General features: G+C 45.0%; 1 protein-coding gene across 1 annotated transcript in view; it reads left to right on the top strand.

Moving 5' to 3' along the window:
* Window positions 1–21,043: 21,043 nt before the first annotated feature.
* Window positions 21,044–24,226, top strand: part of CUNH10orf90 (chromosome unknown C10orf90 homolog) — a 207,920-nt gene continuing 204,737 nt past the window's right edge. Inside the window, 1 exon segment of the mRNA XM_051193214.1 lies at window positions 21,044–21,740. Coding sequence (XP_051049171.1) covers window positions 21,537–21,740 — 204 coding nt within the window. The 5' untranslated portion in view covers window positions 21,044–21,536.

Genomic DNA, 24,226 nt, shown 5'->3' with positions numbered 1-24,226 from the left:
GTGATGGTGATGTCCAGCGGGGAGCAGCTGCAGCGTTATTTTGTGTTTCCACTTTCTGTGATCTCTGGGAACTTAAGCAGGCCTTGTTAGGTAACTTGACAACTCTCAGCAGGTTTGAAGGACACTGAGATGTTCCCTCCCTCACATGATGAGCAGCCTGTAAGACCCAGAATTGAAACTTGGGACTCTTGATTATTCTTCTAAAGAATGGGCTCTGAGTCTCACCTTTGGCCTCCAGTGGAGACATGACTTTTGCCTAAAGTTCATATGAATACCATAGAGCTGGGGGTGTTCTGGTTAAGAACAAAGGCATACCATCACCTGACCCATCCAAGTGGGCCTGCCAATCACCTGGGTAGGAAAATACCCTTCAGGAAGGCCATTTGTTCTAGAGAGTTTACCAAATAAGTTATCACCTACCTAAACATGAAGGTTAGTACAATAATCCCTTTGACTATTGTCCACTTTCACCCCTTGAGTGTTCCCTACACAGTGATCTCTCTGTCCACTGTCCACTCCTCCTCATTGAGTGTGTTTTTCTCTGCATTAGGCCCTTTGAGTATTGTACACTCTCATTCCTCAAGAGCATGCCCTACACAGTTGTCACTCTGTCAACTCCTACTCCTAGGGCTTGTTTTCCCCTGCTCTGGGCTTTTTGACCATTACTTGTTGTTACCCTTGAGGGCTGCCTGCTATTCTGTGATACATTTTGCCTTTCCTTCTACATTATATTCTGTATGCCCTTCTGAAATCATTTGAGAGATCTCATAAAGACTAGAGAAGTGAGGGCACATGAGTAAGGTCCTGATAACACCCTCAGCCTTAGCCCTGGTGACTCTGGGGGCAGAGTCATCTTGGCCATTTTTTTTTTTTTTTTGTAGGAAGATATAACCTGTAGGATGGTAGGCTGCCTCTGTGGCCCCTGCTACCAGGTGACAGTTGTGGTTGTAATAGCCATTATTAGATGTCCCTGGGCGATAGAGACAGAAAAGTCATCTCCAGCCCTTTATACCACCTGTCTCAGGTGACATGCACCATCCCTCTGTCAATGAATGTCTGCTTAGCTGTCCTGGTAGGATCAGGTTCTTCAAGAGTCAGCTACCACCTAGACCAAGAACCAGGGCTATGAGGTGGCCCACCTCAATATCTACCTCATCTGTGAACTGTTGGAGCATGTGAAGAGGAGGATCCTGCAGATTCAAAACAGTAGGATCTCCATGACACGAGACAAGGAGAGCCCCAGTAAGAGCCCATTATCAGTGTTGTAGCTGACACCAATGACTTGGGGCAATGAACACTTCCAAGTAAAGATGAATGGACTAAAGAGGACTCTGTGTGACTCAATGGGCCACACTACAGCTTCCACAACATTATTCTTTTGTTTGTTTGTTTTTCTTTTAAATTAGACTTTGTTTTGGTGGGGGGAGGTTGTAAAGGCAGATGTGAGGGGATGGGGGTGGGGAGTTAAGTGGGATCAAAATGCATGGTATGAAATTCACACACACACACACATACACACAAATCAATGCATTTTTTTTTCTTTTTTAAGTCTGGGTTGGCTCTGTGACCTCCCCATTCTTCCTCAGTGTGGTCTCTGGGCCAATTTCTAACTCCACATCTACAGAATATCACCCTTGGGACTTTCTGGAAGTCCTGGGAGTAATGGTGGGTATCTTACAGATAGAGTGGTAAGAGCGAAGCATCCCTTGGACCCCAAGATGGCCTACCATCACCCCTAAAGGGACAGCAGCCCTGCTTTTCTGATTGGCTGTCTGTAACCCTCCTTCCCCTGGTTCTGTCCTGCAGCAGCACTGGGTCATGTTTCCCAAGGCCGCTCTTACTGAGTACCTGGCACCCCTGCCTGTTTGCTGTGTTATCTGGCCTCAGTGGCTCCTTGTTGATGGTTTCAGGGTTGCTAGCCCCTGGCTAGATACTGGCTTTACTGAGCCACTAGTGCTAGGGCTGTGGTGTTATTTTGTTTATGATCTAATAAAGCTTGCCTGAATATCAGAATGCAAAGCTAGCCACAGCCATAGAGGCCAGTCGGTGGTAGTACACACCTTTAATCCCAGCCCTCAGGAGACAGCAGCAGATGAATCTCTGTGAGTTCCAGGCCACCCTGGGCTACGTGAGAGTGAATCAGTCTAACAGAGAAACAGAAACCACACCTTTGATCCCAGCTCTTGTGATGACAAGCCTTTAATCCCAGCACTAGGAAGGTGGAGATAGGAGTGATATGGCTGGGTGGAGGGAGGAATCTAAGGCGGGAGGAGACAGGAACTCAGGAATCTGAGGCAGTCTAGGCATTCTGAGGTTTGGTGGAGACAGATTGCAGTCTGAGGAGTCCTCAAGACAGGGTTGCCCATTTTGGTCTGAGGTAGAGGTAAGAGCTATTGGCTGGCGCTGCTTTGCTTCTCTGATCTTCAGCTTTAACCCCAATATCTATCTCTGTGTCTTTATTGTTCACAGAGGGCACCTCTGGAGAAAGTGGCTGCTAGGTGGTAGACAAGGCCCAGGAGTGATCTTGGATCCTCTTGCTTGAGTCTTTTCTCTTAAGGCAGTACTGGGGCTTTGATACTGTGAACTCTGAAAGTGATTATTAGCACACTAAGAGCAGGGGACTAGGGGAGTCACTCTGTGATCAGTGTGAATCAGGTGCCTAAAAAGCTGCTTTTCCTAAAGAGAATGGCATCCTCCCTTGGGACCCCAGGTCACCAAATGCAGGACAGAGGATACCTTACCTTTGTTTCATGTTCTCCCTTTCTTGGGTCAGTTATTTACCTTCTCATAGGCACATTAATCTCTCAAGAAATATCCTTCTAACCCAGCTTGCCCCACTTCAGACCTGAACACACAGAGATAAGCCACTGCCCTAAGCCGGCAGGCATCTTGATTCTAAGAACAGTAGAACCTAGCAGGACAGATCTCCTACCCCACCATCCTCAAGAGGGCAGCCAACTGTCCATCAAGTCATGGCTGCATCCTGAAGCAGAAGTAACCATCTCCTGGGAACCAGGTTTGTACCCTGAAACAAAGACAGCAAGAAGGACTTCTTTGGATCACCTTGGGATACGATGGGCAGGACTGGGCTGCTTACTTACAAACACCTCTTATCCTGTCTACCCCAACCTCTTTTCCATTTAAGTCTGAAGCTCATAACAGCAACTTGAGTATGGACTCGGGGTCACTGGACCCCTTTATTGGTTCTTCCCAGTATGGCCACATCAACTAAACCTTCTCGGTTTGCCTTTCAGAACCCCTAAGCCCCTCCCTTTCATTGGTATGTTGGCACCAGGTAGATGAGACTTCTGGAGTCCAGGCTTTTATTTTTCTTTTTAAACTCTCCAATAACATGTGCACTTATCCTCATCTCTGTTGTATTAAAGTCATGGAAATGAGCTGTGAGCAAGCTGGTTTTCATGCCTGCTTATCTCATTTTGACATGTGTTTCCCACACGCGTCCTGAGGCCTACATTTTGCCCCCTTTATATAAATATCCGCATGGCTTCTTTGAAGAGGGTTTCCTTTTACTCGGCTTAGCAGGTTAATAGAATCAAATCTTCAAGGCTCGCACTACCCTACAGGCCTATCCCACTTCCATTTGAGTCTTACCTTGCAGGCTACTTTGATTCTATTAGTCAACCTGCTGCTGGCCTCTACCAGGGAATTTAGTGCAGAGAGCAGGTGTCCATCCTTGGCTGCTGATAGGATTTCTTTGATGCCTTTGAGGGACATTCATAGTTTTTCTTTTGGAGATTTCACACCTGGAAAGAAAAAGAGCATTGTCAGTGGGCATTCCCAGCCATGACACAGGCCAGGATGTTCCCAGCCCTTCATCCTCAGAGGAGCAATATACACAGATGACAGGTTCTGCTTTCTCAACAGGATTTTCTCCTAGAAGACAAATGAACCCTTATAATCCAGGCTTTATATCTGAAGCCAGGAGCCTGGCAGCCCCACGGAACCAAATATTTGTGAAGATGCTCAGACAGGTATCTCCAAAAATTTGACCATGGAGACTTGTTAGGGTATCTGGCTGAGGCTATACTGCAGAGCAGCCCAGTACCTGGTAAATAGAGAGTGAGACAAAGGAGAGGGCTCTTCAAATATCCATCTACATTCTTTCCTCTCAAGAAGATTGTTTTCCAAGATCCATTGGCTTTTGGGTGTGGATTTGGCTTCTTGTTTTATCTAAATGTAGATGAGAACCTCAGCTGAAGGCAAGTGAACCAATAGGGTTGGAAGATGTTACTCCTACTCCAGGGAGAAACCAAGGTAAGGAAGATATTTCCCACTTCCCCATCACAACTCAGGATGGGGACAAATAGACAGTTTCTGGAAGTCAATTCTTGTCAGTGGACATTTCCCTTATGGGGAAATAATTAATGGCGATGAGCCTGCATGGAGGATTGGTGGGACCCATGTTGTGATTGTCCCACAAAGGCTCACTGAGTCTTCAAAGGGATTGTGGGATATGTGGACTATGGAGGGTGAGGCTAATACAAAGAAACACCTTGACAGTTAAACAAACAAACTGTGTAGAGATCAGGGCCAGTAAATTCCCAGGGTTTGAGTGGGAATGAGTGAGTTTGTGGCTCCAGGAAGGCTTTTTTTTTTTTTTTTTTTTTTTTTTTTAGGACAAGAGCCTTGGCTTTGCAAGGGTGGCCTGTGGACAATGTTAGTGTCTCCAAATGCTATAGTGCTCTTGAATTCTCTGATGATAAAAGAACAGGCAACTGTCTCTATAAGCTCACATTCTTATCATATGTGAGGAAGTCTATAGGCAGAAGCCATAGAGGGAAGAAAGTATTGGCTTATTGGACAGATCATTTCCTTATATGATTAGCTGATTGGCACCTACCTGGTCTGTATCCTGTTGTATTAGGCTGTGGACCACCAAGCATACCCAGAGCCTTCATTTCTACTGTAGCCAAAGCCTGCTCTTTGTTGGATTTTTTTTCTCCTCTCTGGATTCTGGGTTCTGAACCTCTAAGGTCATCTGCTGTAATGCTTTTGTAAACACCATCTTCCTGGGGAAGAGTGTGTTGAAAAGCTGTATTGCAAAGTGCCTAGGTGGCCCAAGCAGCCAGTTTTCTTAGAGAGGCTGTCAGAGCACAGACTTGCTTTTCACATATCAAAGGTTCCTCTATGCCAAGAATCAATTAGCATAGGCCGGATGGATGGAACTAGGAGCTACTCCCATCCCACTATGAAGGGACTGTCTAAGAGCCTCCTGGACACTGGCCATGGTCATTACTCAGTTGGTAGGACCAGCCCCCAATGGTCCACTGAGTACTTGACTATTAGATAGGATGATGGCTATAAGTAATTAACCAGTGGCCCAAGAAGCTTCTTGTTTCTTGGAGTTTTAAGAGTCTGAAGATAATGTGTTTGGTTTGATCAGACTTGAAATGCTAACTATATGACTGTACCAGTTATTTAGCAAACTATTGCTAAATAACTCTCATAGAAATGGATGAGCCAGATAGGTTATAAAGGTCTGTGTATGTAGTTCTTGACATCTTCTTGATATGCATAAATTTAGCTTGGCCAAGTTTTCATCAAGCACCTCTGAGCCTTCTCTTTGACCTGGTTTCATCTTGACTGTTCTCTTGTCTATGGCTTGCCCAGTCTTAGCAAGAATCTCCCTATCCTTGATATCTGATAAAGTTCTTTATCTCTCAGCTTTGAAGTCTGAGTTCTTGGCCTTTGACAAGAATTTTGTTGGGCCCATGATGTTTGCCCTAGTAATTTTCCACCACCCCCTTACCTTGCCTCTTGGCCATAAATCCACTTTGGCCTTGTTTGGTTTGAAGTTGAGCGAACTTGCTTGCTCTCTCCGCTGTTACAATACAGTTCAGTCTATGGCCACCGTCTTACTCTGTAAGGCCCCCTTTGATGGTTTTATAGTGTGTCTGAATCCCCTTTCCTTTAATAAGCTACCTTTAAAGGTGGATAAGACAATATTGCCCTCTTTTACTCTAATGAAACCAAGAATCCCATTGCTCAGCTGATTATAACACTGTGACTAGAGCCTAGAGCCCAGTTTCTGATTGGCTGGCTCTCTGCTGGCTGTGCACACTGTACCTTCCACCCACGTCTCTTCAAGTCAGAAGCCTTAAAGTCCTTCTTTGTTCCAGGTGACAGGAGAACCCACCACAGATGGGTGGTAGTGGAGAAAGGGCAGTGGGGATTAACCTTTACTGTCAGTGTGACTCATCTTAGAATCGCCTAGGGAATACAGCGCTTGGTCTGCTTGTTGTAGGTGTTCCCCAGAGCCGTTTGAGGAGGGAAGATCCATGCTAAACGTGAGCAGCACTGTCCAGCAGATTTAGGTCTCGGGACAGAAGGAAGCCAGCTGGGCATCAGCCTTCATCCTAACTGAAGACACAATGTGACCAGCTGCCTTGAATTTCCACTGTCACACCTTCACTATCGCGGTGGACTGCATCCTTGGACGGTGAGTTAAAATAGAACCTCAAGTTGTTTCTTACCAGGTATTTGGTCTCAGGGTGAGAAAAGTAACTAATACAGGGAGCAGTCGTTTGGTGGCAGGGAGGAAGGGAGACAGCAGAAGGGCAACTCATTGGCGTTTGGTCTCCCTGGAGCGTCTTTGAGCAGCAGGGGAAGAGGTGGTTTTTCTTCCGTTTGTGTAACTACTTGGGGGTCTCCACCCACAACCAGCCTGCACTTGGCAGAAGCAGGAAGGGCACCTCCAGAAGGCTGTGTGGCTTTGAGTGTGTTGTATAGTTTTGGTATGCTTCAGTTTTCCCCTACTGTTCAGGGTAGGAGGCAGCCAGCTGTAAGTCTAATATTCAACACCACTTTGGAAAACTGGGTTGGGAGAGACAAGGGAGAGAGCCCTATCCCTGGCAGAGTGGAAATCAGAGACTTACCCGCTCTGTTCGTGATCCTTTCTTCTCTATCCATCCATATCAACTCACAGTGGTCTTCAGCAAATCGACCTAACACTGTGGAGTGATGACTACAATTGGCTGTTTGGGATGCAAGGCCAGGAACCAGGAGCTAGTCCCCAGCAGGGAGCTTGGTTCATGCAATTGTTCCTCTGTTCAGCATCACCCACACAGCCTGTGGCACAGTGGTGGGAGAAGTTTGTAACCATGGTGCAAAGGGGGTGATGGCAAAGGCGGGAGATAAATGAGGTAGAATATGCCTCTGAATTTTGTGTTCACCCCACGTGTTTTGCCAGTGCTCTGGCTACAGACTCTCAGGACATTGACAGGCAAATCAATATTCATTTGCTTGCTCATCACAAATGCCTTCCATCATTGTTGCCAGCAGTTATGAGTCCCTGTCTCTCTCCCTTCTGACCGTGGGCACACATATCCCATTAGAATATAGTATATGCCTAGAGACAGAGGCATTACCTTTATCTTTAGACCCTTGGTGATTAGGGTGGGACTTAATGAACAGCTGTTGATGAATGTGCTATTAAATTTCCTGGATAAAAATCCCTGGCTGGGGAGGGCTAGAACACAGCTGGGATTCCAGCCTTTCTGTCAATGAAGGGTGTGGCATGATGTGAGAGAAGGAGACTGTATGCTTGTTCTGCCCCTACCTGTGGCAAGAGAGTGGTTTAGAACATGACTTGTGTGTGTGTGTGTGTGTGTGTGTGCTGGTACATGTACGTACACACATGTGCATGTGTCGGTGGAAACCAGAGGACAATCTCAAGTGTCCTTCCTCTGGAGCCATCTACCTTGTTTATTTGAGACAGGCTCTGCCACTGACCTGGGGTTCACAAAAGAGGCTCTGTTGGCTGGCCCTTGAGCCCCAGGATTTGCTTGTTCTCTGCTCAGCACTAGTATTTCAAGTGTGCACCAGCAAGTCTGGACTTTTTTTACCTGTGTGCTGGTGATTGAGCTTGGGCCTCATGCTTGCAAAGAGAACACTTTACCCACTGAGTCATCATCCCCCAGCCTAGAAGCCTGAGCTCTTTGAAACTTGTTTTCTGTATATACCTTTGGATTGTTCTGAGAGCTCAAAAAAACAATATTCTTAATTAGTTTGTTTATTTGTCGTGTGTGTGTGTGTGTGTGTGTGTGTGTGTGTGTGTGTGTGTGTGTGTATGCTTATGGGTGTGTGGGTATCACAGGACACATATGAAGCTTGGAGAACAATTTGGAGGAGGTGGTTCTCTCCTCCAACATGGGTCCTGGACATAAAACTCAGTCCATAAAGCTTGGCACCAGGTGCCTTTACTTACTGAACCATCTTGCTGCCCCAGGAATAATTCTTGTGATACTTTGAATGGATCTTTTTATCTATCACACATGGCCTTGAATGCACTTGCTCCACCCTAAGTTTGGAGGGATGGTTTAGGGCAGACATGAGTCCACCTACTGGCTGTCCTTGTGCCCAGTTTACTCCTGTAGAATGAGGAACATCTGGGGGTTGGTGTATGGACACTCTCTTCATGGTGCCTGGGGACCACTAATATCACCCATATTATTTGAACCCCAGGCTGACCTTCCAGGTACTCTCTGAGCAATAACAGGGAGTCATCTTAAAAATATTTTTAAAAATTATTTTAATGAAAAACAATGCATATCCATTATGGAAAAGCAGGGCCGTAGGAGCAGGTTGGCTTAGAGATCCCATGTCAATGGCCCATCATGAAAACACATGAATATGTTCTCATCATGTGTCCTTCCTAGTAGAAGTACATTAGAAAGTACAAAAATTACAATTTTTATTAATGTATTTTAGCTTTTGTATGTCTATATAGTAATACTATATATGTATGTGTGTAGTGTGGCATATGTAGTATGATGTTCTTACGTGTGTGGTATGTGTGTGTGTGTGTGTGTGTGTGTGTGTGTGTGTGTGCGCGCACATGGATGCGGAGGTCAAAAGTTGATGTCAGGAATCCTTTGTGATTTCTCTCCACTTTATATTTTGAGGTAGGAGAGCTTTCTCTTGAACCCAGAGCTGCTGACTCACCTAATCTGGCTTACCCTGGGGTCCTTCATCTTTGCCACTAGAATACTAAGTTAGCTGCCAAGTCTACCCAGAAGGTACACAGGTCCTAGGGATCTGAACTTGGCTCTTCATGCCTGCAGGGCAAGCAATTGACTTGGGGAACTATCTCCTACTCTTCTTTTACTTTCTAAACAATACTGTATTAGCCTTTCTCAGCTCTGTCTTGTTCATGCTGTGGCAAGCCTTTAGCTAGAGATGGTGAGGGCTGTTTTGTTCTGAGTACTTTTAGATCATCTTTGTCTCCTTGAAAATCTTCTACTTGCAGCCTTCTAATCAGCATCAGTTCCAAGCCACTTGATTTCAGAATGCTTACTTATTTTTATATGCTAATTCCAGAGGGCTGTTGGCGTCTCTGAGTAATTTCAGATTCATTTGTGGATCTTTAGGTAGTCTCTGATTCCATCCATGGGCATTATGAATGTTCCCTTTTTCTCTAACCCCCTCTACATGTTCTATTTTAATATCTAGCATATCATTTGATGGTTGGAAACTCAGGAGGCATGATTTGCTTTTGATAACCTTCACTTTATGATAATCTCCTGTAAGTATCCTGGATGGGACAGTGAGCGCCTCTGTTGACCTGAACAAGCCTGGAAGATCCTCCACAGCCACTCACAGCTTGTTTTGTTTTGGGTTTCCCCCTCTTCCCTTTATCCCACTCTTACAGTGGGTCTGTTAACCGCTGTGCATTCTTCAGCTCCCTTGCATTTTGGTCCTTGGTGTTTCCACAAGTACAGTGGGATTTGTATACAGGGAAAATAGGCATTTATGGAGCTCCTACCTTGCACCTTGTACTCTCCTCACACTTCCCGGACATTTAAGTTTCAACCTTTATCTGGCATGCTAAGATCCACATGATCTTCCCACTTTACTGACAATAGTGCAGGGGGCGCCATCTTAATTCTTCATTGAGTCTTTGGATTCCTAAAGATAGTGGGTTCCCCTCTGCCATAAGTTTGACTATAAAATGTGCCCCACAGGCTCATTTCTTTGATCTCTTTGACCGCAGCCGATGGTAATATTTTGGGACATTGTGGAACTTTTAGTAGATGGGACCTGGCTGGATAGAGTGGATCACTGAGGGGTTAGCTTTAAGGTTATGTGGCCTGGCCCCACTTCCTATCTTCGCTCTACTTCCTGACTCAAATAGACTGGAGGTGTCTCAGCTACATTCTGCGGCCACCATGGGACACACTATGGCCACCATGGGACAGTCAGCTGCCATGCCTTCCCTACCATCAACAGTGAGACAAGATGGATCCTTTCACCTTTAAGCTGCTTCTTGTCACATATTGGGTCACAGTAGTGAGATCAGTAACTAATACATCTTGTTCTGGGTGTACTTCTGCTACCCGCAACACACGAGCCCCAGTGACATGTGAACTTTACTGTAGTCTCTTAGAGATCACCCCCACCAGGGCTGGAATGTAGCTCATTGCCTAACATGAGGAAGAAGGGTGGGTAGGGGAGAGAGAGACAGAGACAGACAGACAGAGACAGATAGAGGAGGGAGAGAAACAGACAGACATGCACACACACACACACACACACACACACACACACACACACACACACTGTTTCCTGCATCTGCATTTATTTACTGATTCCCAACTGAAGAAAGGGGAATCCTGGCCAAAACAAATATTAGATTAGATTGGTTACAAATTAAACAGAGTATTTGCAACCAGGGTATCTTGAAGAATTTGGCCACATGGTCTTTTAGTATAAAGTTCTTTTCAACTTTCAAATTCTGTTAGTTTTAAAGCAAAGCATAAAGTGTACAAAGCCTTAGAGTTCCCACCATGAAGACTCAGGTGTCTTCTTAGAATGTAGCTGGCTATGTGTGCCTGAAGCCTCCTCCAGAGGTCATTCATGAACAGCTGGTAAACTGAGGAAGGAGCAGAGGAAGTAGAGAGAGTGAGGCTGCCAGCCTGGGAAAGGCTTCTGGTGTTGAGAAAGATGCCAGATTGATGGATGCTAGTGCTGCAACGTCTGAAGCATCTTCTGATGCCTCATAGCCAGGGCAACTGCTTGACTGGGGCATGCGTCTCACTGTGCATGTTGCACAGGATGTACTATTAGTGTAAAGCATGGGCGAGTACCAGGGAGCCTGGACCAGATGCTTGAATGTTCCCTGTCCTCTCTGTAACCTAACTGCTCACCATCCCAGTGTCCACAGTTCTGTACAGCAACAGGACTCAGTCACCATCAGTTTCTTGATTAGTTACTGGAACTAATTGTCTCTGTCTCTTTGTCCCTTATTACAAAGCTTTTATTTTTGAGAGAATTTAACTACACTTGAATTAAACCTCCATCCTTTATCTAATTGTCTGTGGTAATCTGCCTCCAGACGACTTAAGGGCCACTCCTACAGAGAGGCCAACTACCCTCAACTTGCTTAGGGAAACAGTGAGAAAAAACCAGGTGTGCTGGTTCATACCTATATTACTATCACTTTAGAGACTGAGACAGTAGGATTGCCATGAGTTCCAGGCCAGCCTGGGCTATGTATGAGGGTAGCCTGTGCTACATAGCAAGTTCCAGGCCAGTCTGGCTTATTTAACAAATTCTCGGATAGTCTGGGCTACAGATTGAGACCATGTATCAAAACAAAAACAAAAACAAACAAACAAAAAAAAAAAACCAAGAAAGTAAAACACCAAACAAAAGAAAAACAACGCAAATATAACTGGGTGCCACCTTTGTATATAATGAACATTTCCATAAGGATTCATTCTTCATCTCAGAAAGTAACTTATTTTCAGGTTATTTTGCTGCTAAGCAATCCCAAAACCTTCATATTTCAAGGATGACCTGAGCCACAATATCCTTGACTTAGAGGGAGATTCCCGGGAGGATGTCTGCTGCGTTTGCTGAGGCGGTCTTCAAGTTCACCATTAAGCTTGTCATGTCTACAAGCTCACAAGGCTGTCAGCCAGCCCTGCCTCTGCAAACGATAGCTGCTTCTAGGAAGTTGCTGTGTTATTCTCATTCAACACGTGTGGATGCTCCTGTAACCCTTGAAAAAGTGAGGTGAAGGAGCAACATTGAGATAAAGGATGCCAGGCTGTATACACTGGAGAAAAAACTGCTGCTCTTAGCTGGGTTACTTGTTACAGCGACTTGATTGATAGAACAACCACAGGACAAGCAAGAGGAAATAAAATGAGTGGGAGCCTATTCATTGGATTAAAGAGCACAGCCTGGGAAGCACTCCTTGGACATAACATAAACATGTCCTTATGTCTACCAAGAGGGAGACAGGTAGGACATGAAGGTGATGTGGCAACCTTGGGAGATGTAGTAAGAGTAACAGATGTTTGATCTTGTAGTGGTAGGTTCTTTCCTTTGCCCTAGGTAAATATACAGCATCTTCTTCTCTCTCTGTTCTGTCTGTCTCTTGTTAGACCTGGGGAGATAGAAATGGTCTTGAAACTAGAAATATAGTTAATGACTGTATATAAAGTGTGTTTAATGTATATTTCATGACAACCACAAAGCCACAGCTTAGAACTGAAGGGCCTGGGTCAGCAGACTGTCATGCCTGATGACCTGAGTTTGATCCATATATTGGATGGAGTTGCCTCTGACCTCTGCACATGCACAGTAGCATGAACCTACCTGCACAGTTACATACAACTCCCAAACACACCCTTGTACCCACGTGATGAAAAACCAAAATGTTTAAAGAAAGGAACTGACGTCTATCACTCAATCCCCAAAGAAGTTCACAAGAAGAGTAAAGGAGCAAAGCATTTACAAAATAACTAGAAAACAACCACTGAATCAATTTTTATCTATCAATAGTTACTTGGGATATAAGTAGATTCAATTTTCTTATAAAAAGAGAGAGAGTGAATGAATGGATTAAAATAAACCAGACCCAACTATGTGCCACCTACAAGAGACTCATCTCCATTTAAGACAAATACAGACTGACTGTAAGAGGTAGAAAAAGATATTCTGAAGACAAATGGAAATTAAGAGGCCAAAGGTGGCTGAGATGATTAATCTTGACTGTCAACCCGTCCTGACTTAGAGTCACCAAGGAGATGAGCATGTCTGTGAGGATGTCTGCAGAAAGGTTTAGCTGAAGAAAGGAGATCATCTCTGTTGCTGACCAACAATATGTATTCTTCACTTAAAGCAAGCAAAGGCTGCGGACTTCTTTGTGTCACTGGGAACAGGCTGCTCACCTGTCCTGGCCCTATGTCCTCCAGTTCATCTCTGCATTCCAGCACAAGGTTGTTTTCTTCAATTAAAAATGAGGCTTGCCCTCCGATTTGAATTTAACTGCAAGGTGAAGAACAGACAGACTTGTGGGCTGAGGCCGCCCTGGATCAGGGAAACAGAAGCCAGGGCAGAGAAAGCACCACTGAAAACAGAGAAAGGGATGCTTTGTGAGCCCTGGGCAAGGAGGAGAAATTGAATCTGAGGTCCACTTCCCTGCGGTGACCAGGCTGGCGGGGAACATACCACTTGGAAGTACACCTTAGAGTAAGGAGCTGCAGGGCCAACAACTTGGAGGAAGGGGTTCCCATGGTGAGATGACCTTGCCCCAAGCTCTTGTGACTATACACAGCAAGGTGGAAAGGGACAGAGTCATCCAGGTGAACTTACCTTCCTGATGCTCAGCAGTCATGCAGTGTGTTGTAGGTTTCCTAGTGGGTATGAGGTCACCTCGAACACAGCAGAGAAATGGAATCTGCTAGGAAGACTGGAGTCACACTTTATCCCAGCAGTTAATCAGAAGCCTGTTGTCTCACAAGGGAGAATCCTTGTGATGGCTTGAGTACAAACTGTCCCTGCAATGCTCATGCATTGACAATTTGATCCCCAATGCAAGGAGTGTTGGGGAAGTGACCCCCAAAATGCTGGGGCACCACAGGTGAAGGTCAAGGATGAACTGGGCCATTCTCCAGTGGTGAGACAGTGGGAGGACATAACGAGGTGCTGGAATTGGGCTCAGCCAAGTTCTCCATAGAATAAATGCCTGGCAGCATCAGTTGACCTGAGAAGTGTATTTCAGGAATGCAAGGGGTAGGGAATCAGGGGCCTGAAGCCAGTGATCAAAGCAAGGAGAGCCATGAATGGTCTCTCAAGAGCTACTAGCATGCCATCCACAAGTTCCCCCTGCAAGCTTTTGAGCTATGCCTCAGACCTATGCTCTGGGAGCCATCAAATACCATGTTCCAACAGCCCTGCTCAAAGCTAATCAAGACCTGCACAGAGCAGGTGGGAAATTGGCTTGAAGAGATTGTTTGGTGCCATAATGGCCTTCACATACACTCCCAAGGGCTGCTGCAGTGACTACATGCCATAAATACCACTCATTTCCCAACATTACTGAGACTGTCTAACCTCCTGATTCCTTGTTTAGGAGAACAACCCCACCCAGTTCCAGTAATTCTTGATACCCTACTAGAAGGCATTCTGCATTGAGTTTGGCAATGTAAACAATGGCTAGGAGGTATGGAAAGGTAATGTAGAGGAAGGAGGGGGAGGGTCTAATTTGGAAACTGCCACCACAGAGCGATCTTGGAGCAAGTGAGAGATTGTTGAAAACTAAGCCATGAATATAACTGCTAGGGTAAGAACTAACATTCACAAAATCCAGGTCAGGGAAGGGCATTGGCAGGGAAGGTCACTTTGAGAAGATGGCTTTTAGGCTGAGTCTGAGGAGAGGGAAGGTGAAGCCTGCCAGAGTGTGGACAGAGAAGCAAATGTTCAGGTGTAGAGTGACTGGCAAATCCCAGTTACAAGGGAGCCTTCTTTGAATTATTTGGACAAATCCTCCCCATTCCACCCCTTGCTATGAGGAGGGGCCTTGCCATCTTTTTCTTAGTTAGTGACACATCAGTTTGGTTTGCTTATATTTTAGTTCGTATACAAATTGGTTTGTTTTAACTAGTGTTAATTTTTGAGACAGGGTCTCTTCATGTAGCTCTGACTGTCCTGGAACTTACTCTGTAGACCAGAATGGCTTTGTACTCATGGAGTTCTGCCTGCCTCTGCCTCTGCCTCTGCCTCCAGAGGTGGGATCAAAGGTGTGCCCCACTATGCCTGGCTACAAACAGATTTTATAATAGAATTTTCAAAACAGTTTCTTTGCTTCCCTTCACCCCAGCTCTTTCCTCTTGTCCCCTTATGACATCATATCACATGTTATATTCCCCCCTCCCTTGACACCTTCTCACTCCTCTGTGGGTCCCTTTCCAGTTTCATAACATTATCCACATTCATACTCTTGCACACACGCAATTATACACGTGTGTAAAAATTTGAAGCCAGGCCCCACATGAAAGAGATGGGCGGCATTTGTTCTTTTGATTCTGTGTCACTCACTTGGTGACAGATTTTCAGATCTGTCTTCTTCCATGCAATTTTAAAAATTTCATTCACTCTTTACAGCTGAATAAAATTTGATTGTGTTCATTAACCATTCATCTGTCCATGGACTTTTAGGCTGATTATATTTCCTTTTTATTCTCAATGAAACAGGAACAACCATAATGTTGGAGTATTTTTGTGGTTGGATATAGAATCTTTGGGGTATATTTAAGAATGTTGAACGTTGATTGCATTATAGTTCTAATTTTAGTTTTTGGTTTTTTTTTGAGAAACCTCCATAGTGACTGAACCAGCTTATGTTCCTATCAGCAGTGAATAAGGGTTCTATTTTCCACAAATCTTCATCATCATTTGTTGTTGTTGTTGTTATTATTTTAATGATAGCAATCCAGAAATTTAATGATAGCATCCAGATACGTAGGTGGTATCCCTAGGCAGTTTTGATTGATATTCCCCTGGTAGGAAAGGATGTGGGATCATTTTAAAGAATTGACCATTTTTGTGTTTTGCTCCTTCTTTTAAGAATGGTCTGTTAAGTATATTTTGTTTTGTTTCAGCAGGTAGCTATTGTTGCTGTGAGTTCAGGGGAGAATTTGGAAGTCAAAATTCTGTTCATATGAATTGTCAGTGTTGGTATATGAGGATGACCCATAAAGCCACATCTGTCCCCATCATCTTGAAAACAAAACAAAACAAACAAAAAAACCAACCAACCAAATAAACAAACAAAAACTTCGGGTTATCACCCTGGCACTAAAAAAGTGGGTACTTTGAGTGCCCAGGAGGTCCCTCACAACCATGATAAGACAAGCTGGTATGGGGTGTGGGATGGCTGAGAGGTAGGGGCATACAGAAAGTCATTTTTATTCCTAACAGAAACCAGGAGAAAGCACACATGTTGGCCAAAGAGCTAGGCTTTATCTATCAGGTGCCCACACTTCAGGTCAGCTGTTCTCACCTGTCACATGACAAGGGAGTACAGGAGGCTGGCAGTGGCTGTGAGCCAGCATAAGATACGTTTAAGATGATGGGAGGCTACGCTTAATATTGCCCCTGGGTATTTTGCTGGTAAATATTGCATTTCAGAAATCTGTTTATATCAACTCATTAAAAAATTAATTTGCCCGCATAAGTAAACATGGCTGAGAGATAGTGGACGTGTTTGTGTGGAGTTAATTGGAGCAAGTGGCATGTCCACTCTCAGGCCACAGCGATAGGTCGCTGTCCTTTGCTCCTCTCACCAGGCTTGTAACAAAAGAACTTTTTTGTGTGCATTGTTGGAAGGAGGCACGGCCATCCTTCATGGAGAGGAAGGTGGCAGCCCACTAAGTTTTCTTGTTGAGTGAAATTGCTCTAGGATATAAACAGGAAATTGGGTTTAATATTTCCGGAAAATGCCAGTCTCCCTCCTGCTTGTTGAGATCTACTCTCTAAAATCAAATGCAATTTCTAAAATCATGGCTTTTCTTTTCCAAGACCCATTAGAGATGTTGGAGGGAAAATAGGAAAACACTGTTCATTGTCATCAAATAATTCTCTCCTCCCGGTGGATCTGAAGGAGAGAAATATGATTTTCCCCTAACTGCGGGTTGCTTTGGTTTTCAGCAACATTAGAAGTGGCTTTGAATATTTAATCAGCGCAGTTGGCACAGCATTGAACACCCAGTGGGTGCTAAATAAATGATTCTCGATTGTTTGCACAAGTGGGGGCAAGTGAATGATGTAGATGAATGTGCCAATATTGTCCCTATTCCTGTTGTAATCCCCCTCCCCACAGCCCCTGTTTTGCCACTTCCCAAACATCAAATTATCGTGATTTCCAGACACTCCAAAAGGAGTAGGGGGACGTTTCTGTTCACAATGGAGAAAGTGGTGTATAAAGCCACCCTTTTGTTGCTGACTTTTCCTGGGAAGACACAAACAGATGTGAATTCACCTCACATGATGACAGAACAAAGAAACGACTCCACCCAAATCTAGCTTGGAACCAGTGAGTTTATTTGGGTTACTTACAGCAGCATGTTACTTACAGGAATATGGGTCACTCAAAAGCAGCCACATTATGAAATTGCCACCTGGTGTGACTGGTGACTCCCTCCTTCCAGCTCCTTGCACTCTCCTCTGGAGAGTCTCCTTCCCTTGCCAAGCAGTTGCTTATTACTTATATAACTCTGGGGACCAGACTGTGAGTCTTGTGACAACTTGTGGAGTCTTGAGAAGCCTCAGGAACACCCCCACAAGGGAGTGTTCCAACTAGGAGGAAATACCTATATAAAATCTCTCATTTTCCTACTGTTGTAATTTTAAAAGGCAGCCCTTGAGAGAAATATGTCATACAACAGAACTTGGGTGAAAGGGTTGTGTTGGGATTAAAGTGAATGGGGAAAAGAGGGGAGAATAAAGGAGAGACCAGCCTCTGGGTACAGGAATGGCAGAAGAGAAGAGAGAGGTGTGTCGGGGGAGAGGGGAGAAAGGAGAGACAGATAGACAGAGAGACAGACAGAGAAGCAGGGGGTGGGGAGATGGGTGGTGGGTAGGGCCCTTTTAAAAGGGAAAGTAATGAATGCGCATGGATGGTACTCTTAGTGGTTGCAGATGAAGGCATAGCCTGTCAGAACCCCAAGAACAGGCCAGTACAGATGCTTGAATACTAATATCTATATCTACTGAGCAAATGCCTTAGTTTCTCTTCTCATTTCTATGATGAAATATGCTAACAAAAGGATTTATTCTGAGTCATATCTCAAGAGTGTAATTCATGGTGGTAGGGAGTCATGTGTCAGGGTCTTGAAACAGTTTGGTCACATTAATTCACACTGGGAAAGCCGAGATCAATTCTGGCTGCTGCTCAGCTCCCTTTCTCCTGTACAGTCTAGAATCCCAGCTCAGGAATGGTGCCACCCAGAGTGGACAAGTCTTTCCATCATCTCAGTGAACACAATCAAGATAATCCCCACAGGCATCTGTTTCTGTTAAAGGATACTCCTGCAGTCAGCCCTTGTGCCAGGAGGAAAACTTCAGATCCCACAAGATGAGGGAAGCACTCGCAAAGCACTTGTAGATAAAGTGTCACTTCCCTCCGAAAGGGAGACTTGGTTATGCATTCAGAACTCCATAGTCATCTGTTTTTATTGTTGCCTAATGCCTTTTAGATCAGCATACGCCTTGCAGGAAATCAACGCTGTAAGCTGCATAATTAGACTGCCTTTCATGGCCATAAATGGTAATCCCACCGGAGGGCAGATTAAGAATTCACAAGCATGAATTTCTGGCACCAGGTACCCACAGTTCCCTTTCTTTTTGAATAATTCATTTTTTAAATACTTCGATGCATGTTCTATGCAACCCTGTATATCACATCCAGGTTCTGGAGAGTAAGAGCCTCATTGCCCATGTGTTTCCACTGGAAGCATATTGAAGGCTCATTGCTGTGGTTGGGTGTCATGGAATAGCAATGGGCACCAATGTCTGTTTCAGGTAGTCACTTTAGGGGCCAATTTAGGGAGTTTCAATAGGACCTTCTACAGTACATTGGCCAAGCAGAGGTCTAACTGTCATAAGGAAAAGAAGAAAAGGAGGTGCTGGGGAGATGGCTCAGTGGGTTAAATACTTGGCATACAATCATGGGGACCAGAGTTCAAATTCCAAGGACCCATGTAAAGCCAGGTGTGGTGGTGCACATCTGTAATCCCAGCATAGTCAGGAGGAGGCTCCCTTTCCTGAAGAGACCCTGCCTCGGGTAGGTGGAGCTGCTCTCTGCTGATGTCTATCTGCAGTGGTCTGAACTGGTATACTCTTAAGTCTAAGGCTGCAGGGGACTGCTGGAGCAGAGGTGCCTCGTCCAAATCCATGTGCCTGTTAGGGCATCCACACAAACTCATCTCCCAGCTGTCCATCAGTGGTTGCTCCAGCCCTTGACTTCTCATCCACCTTCCTGCCCCTTCCTTCCATCCTGACTCCATTCACTGAGAAGTTGGATCTGACAACCCTAAGACTCCTGTTCAGCCCTCCTGGCAGAGACTCTTGAGACCTTTTATTTGGCCACACTGCAACTTTGTCTTGTGACCAGACACTGCAGCACTCAGTGGAGGGGGAGGAGTCACCCACAGGCCTGGTGAGCTCTGGTGCTGCCCGTGAGAGCCAATTTCCTCCACAACCAGAAAACCCTCCCCAGGAACTCAGGGTATCAGAAGCAGACTTGGAGGAGTCACGGGGTTAGACCTTCAGAGCCCAAACCAGAAATGCAGATTCCTTCCTTTGTTGAGGTCTTTGATAAATTTATTTTATTACTCATCCCTGAGCCCCACCCCCATCCCCACCCACCCCCCCATTGTGTTTATTCCAGTACTTCTAAAATCCAGGATGACATTCTATGCCTCCCTGGAGAGTTTCCAGTATGAATAAAGCCTGCCACTACCTGGGTTTTATGCTTTCATTGATGTCTTTAGGAAAACCAGCGTCACAGTTAAACACAGCAGACCATTTTTGTGACCTTGGGCTAGTATTTAGTCTGTGTGTACTGTTTTCACACTCAGATGTAAACAATGAATGGAATTCTCTCATCTTTCCCATCTCCTACCAAGCTTTAATTCTCAGTTTCGACTTGCAATCTCTTGCCCCCAGTAACAGGAGTCTAAAACCTCATCATCTGGGGCCTGTAGAGTTGGCTCTTCCAGAGGAACTGGGTTCAAATCCCAGCACACACACATGCAACTCAACACTATAACTCCAGGATTTAACACTCTCACAGAGACATATCTACAGGCAAAACACCAATCCATATAAAAATAAATAAATAAATAAATAAATAAAGAGAAAGACATAACTGGACTTAAAAAAAAAATAAAATAAAACCCCCTCATCCAGGTCCTAGCCATTAAATACGACCTTCAGAGGCCCTGTAGGAAGGAAGCAGTAAAGTGTTAGCTGACACTGAGCTCTGCTTCTGGGAAAGTTACCAAGGCCTTTCTTCAGCCTTCCCTGGTTTGCACTATGGAACGAGGTAAAGTTTTCACAAGGTCATCCTTGTAGAAAGCCAGACAGAAGTCCCCAGCAAGAAGAGTTCTGTGTCTTGCCATCTGCTTTGTCTCATGCATGCCCTTGACTAACGGCTCCCAAGACCAGATGAATAGAAATGGCACCAACACAGGAAATGAAAATAGGGAGAAGTACTCCTTGGGTCTGTATTCTAAGCAGCCTGACATTCAGAATCTAATAACGTTTTGCATACAGTGAACCTTCCTAAGCATGCCACTATTAGGTTCTGCCGTGGAGAAAGACGTGTGCAAAATAATTTGAGCAGAAACTGTAACTATCTCTTCAGGGTCATGTGTGCGTGCTTTGGCTCATTCACCAGCTTAGACACATGCAGCCCTTTTCCCAGGGTGTTGCTCGCCTGATCCTCATAACCGGAGGAGGGGCAGGTAGGGAGTCCAGTTCTGTCCCAGTGCTCTTCCTGAGGGAAACTGAGGCTCAGGGTGTGAGAAGACTTCCATGTTGACTCTGGATGGGAGCCCCTGCCTAAGCCACTGTCCTTCCAGGTACAGTGTCTCTCCACACCCCCCTTCAGTTGTCACTTCTGTGAGCCTCTTTTCCCCTGAATGTGCTCTTATCTTTTGCAGGGCTGAGGCCACTCTTTGTGCCAGTAGGCAGTCTGTACTTGTTCCTTTCAGGCCCCTGGCAGCAAAAGCAGACATCCTAAAAGAGCAGCAATTATCCCTCCTGGTTCCTTTGTACAGAGCTCTGTAAATAATTTATTTGGATTTGAGGGTCTAGAGACGGAAACACATATCGAACCTCTTGGTAACCAGGTGAATTCAGCCTGGAACTCAAAGGCAAGCAGAAAACAAGTGAGAAAGAAACGTGCCTCTTTGAAATCAGAGAAGACAGCCAGACCTCAGAGGCCAGGCAGGAGGCTGGAGATGGCCAGGCTGCGGCAGGAGCAAGTTTTCTCCTGGCATTTAAAGGTCACCCAAGGGCTTCCCACAACTCTATTGTGAGCCCCCCATAGCAAGGCTTTTTGGACCAACCGTCTGTGAAGTTGAAAAAAACACTGGCCTGCACTGGAGCTGGTCCCAAACCCCTCCTGCTGCACTCAATACCTGCATCAAACAAAGAAAATTGTGTTTGCCAGGCTGGCTTGCTGAAGTCACAAGATTCCCAGTATCACACAGTGCTCCGGAATGCCTGTGAAACCTCCCGAGGACGGGAAGATTGTGCACCCCACCTTTCAGATAACTGCCTTTAGTACCAGCCTGAAAAACCATGTGATGGTCATGGACTTGGTGAAGAGGGACTGGCTCCCTTCCCAGAGACGAGCCCAAGTTTGTTTCATCCACGTGTGCCCGGGCCTGAAGGTGGCTGAGCAGCGAGGCAGCAGATATGAGGTACAGCTGGGGCTTGGCAGAGTGGGCGGGCAGGCGCACACGGAGCCCGGAGGTTCCAAAGGAGGTCTGTGTGGGAGACCCACTGGCCACACATCTTCTCTGGTCTTGCAAAAACATTGATTTGTTTGTGTCTTGGAAAATACTTTTTAAAATCCTTCAGTTTATTTCAGTTTTTGCAGTATGTTGGAGGGGTTAACATACTGGACGAATGTGATTGATATACAATTGACAACAAAAACCTGCTCAAAGATTTCCGAGGTGGGTCGCTGGCATCCACACCTGGGAACTGTAGTGCGTCCTATGGTTCCAACGCTGCTAGCCCTGTGAGTCTGCACTTATCTGTATCTAGGAAGAAATGCCTAGTTGTCTGCTTCCGTGTTTAGAGGGAGCATATTCATGACTGTCTTGCTCTAGCTGAGATAGCAAGATTCCAGATCGGTCTTTTAGTTTTTTAAACACGGGCTTTAGTTTTCAAGCCCAGACAACTTTTTGGAAACCGTGAGGACTTTGGTGATTGAAAATGTCAGCCTGAGATAAACACATCACCCTGAAAGATATCTGTATTCTACACTGGGTACCAGCCATAAGCGTTTATCTTTTCAGAGAGTAAACACACATGGAATCTGATCAGCTTTTCATCGTACATGGAATAAATTATGAATGACACTGTAACTGACTCGCAGATAGCTCACTTACCCATCTCTTTGGATGATTGTAACATGCACGTTGCTAATGCTTTATAGAAAGGTGAGTGTTTGAGTATTGACTCTGTATTTTGGAAAGCCCTTCCCAGAGTTCAGGTAAATACTCAAGACCTTTAATCACCTACACTTGGCAGTAGGGAAGCCAGCCTGACTGGGAGGAACAGGTTTTGCAGGGTTCAAGGCTAGCCTTCTTCAAGTTCCAGCCCTGAGAGAGTGAATTTTCATGTTCACAACAGATATGTAAGGGCCACAGGAAAAAATGGTGTTAATTAAATTCAGTAGTAGTCCTTATTCATTAATTCTTGCCCAATCAACCAGAGCAAAAGGTGTGCAATTAGAATATAACTGAAAGAAACCAGAGATGTTATTATTCACAAGTAATTAATCGGATGGGAACAGAATTTTATCATTGTATAATTTCCACTGTGGCTCTTTCCAGTCCCCCAGAGAAGAGAAAACTTGTTGAATTATGTCATCATGCATTTTACAATGGCGTTCATAGTTCTCTTTTAAACCCTTCCTAGTGAACACCCTGCCTTGCATTCCACTTTTCGTAAACAAGGCTACTTCACTCCTTCATTCTTGCAGCCACATTGAGAATAATGTGGAGAACGTGTTTTGTAGGAGTTTGTGGGGAAATTTCAAACATGCTGATTGCTATAACTCTGTTTCAGTGGCTGAACTGTTCACTCTCTTTAACAGCCAACAGCCTAGCAGTGTTTGTTAAGTGAAGCCTCGCCACTCCCCAGCTAACAGTCCAACCATTTGGACAGTTTTTTACTGAATCTATATATGAGACATGGTGCATACAGGGTCTGCTTTCTGGGCTCCCGGGCAGGAAAACAAGGATTAGGATCCAGTCCTCCTGGCCTTCTGAACTTCTAAGCTGTGTTTAAATTTAGAGCCAGGAGGCATGGATGGAGGTGAACACAGGAGGCCCACAAGCCAGGCATCTTTTCTGGTCTGGCAAACACTTTGCATCTTTCTGCTGCCTGGGGTTTCAGTTTATTCTGTGTATGATCTTTTTTTCTTACTAGAGTTCATATATTTACTTTCTGAAGAGATAGCCGCTTATGGCTGGTACCATTTACAGAATACAGATATCTTTTAGGGGTCCTGTGTTTATCTCAGGTTGACATTTTTCATCTCCAAAGTTCAGTAGTAAACATTTCAGAATTTAAAGTAGTCCAAAGCCACTGAGCCATTACAGTTATCCTCACTGGGGCAAGCCAGTACTGTTTAGATAGAAGGGAGTAGGGAGAAATAAATCTTGGTGCTCCGTTTCCCAAGCTGAACATACCCAAGAGACCAATTAATAGCCCAGCCTGCCACTGGACTCAGCCCAGTGACTTCTCCCCCTACATCAGCTCAGAGACTTCCTGTTAACCCAGGCTTTGGCCATGAAGTGACTGATGAGGTAGAAAATGAGCAAGGTTGCTGGGATGAACTCTCAATCCACAGGGGTACTAGATTAAAGAAATGGGTTCATTTTTCAATGAAAGTGAGTTTGAAGATTTTTTTTCTGTGACAAGCTGATGTCGCGCTCCTAGGAGAAACCATGAGTCTGCTTACCTGAAGATGAGGCCTGTAGATGGGGAGTTCTCTCAAACCATGATCTTAGTCCTTAGTGTTAATGCTTAGAGAAATTGCCATTCACTTGGAACAACAGTGATTGGTTAACTCCACCTCAGGCATGGTCCAGGTATATCTAGTCCCTTCTTAAGGTGCCTTCAGTCAGAGCCATGAGAAGGACCTGTGCTGAGAGCTTGCCAGGTGTCAGAA

This window comes from Phodopus roborovskii, unplaced genomic scaffold (genome assembly GCF_943737965.1).
Source record: "Phodopus roborovskii unplaced genomic scaffold, PHOROB, whole genome shotgun sequence".
NCBI lineage: Eukaryota > Metazoa > Chordata > Mammalia > Rodentia > Cricetidae > Phodopus > Phodopus roborovskii.
The sequence above is the reverse complement of the archived record's forward strand: the minus strand, read 5'-3'. Positions and strand labels throughout refer to the sequence as shown.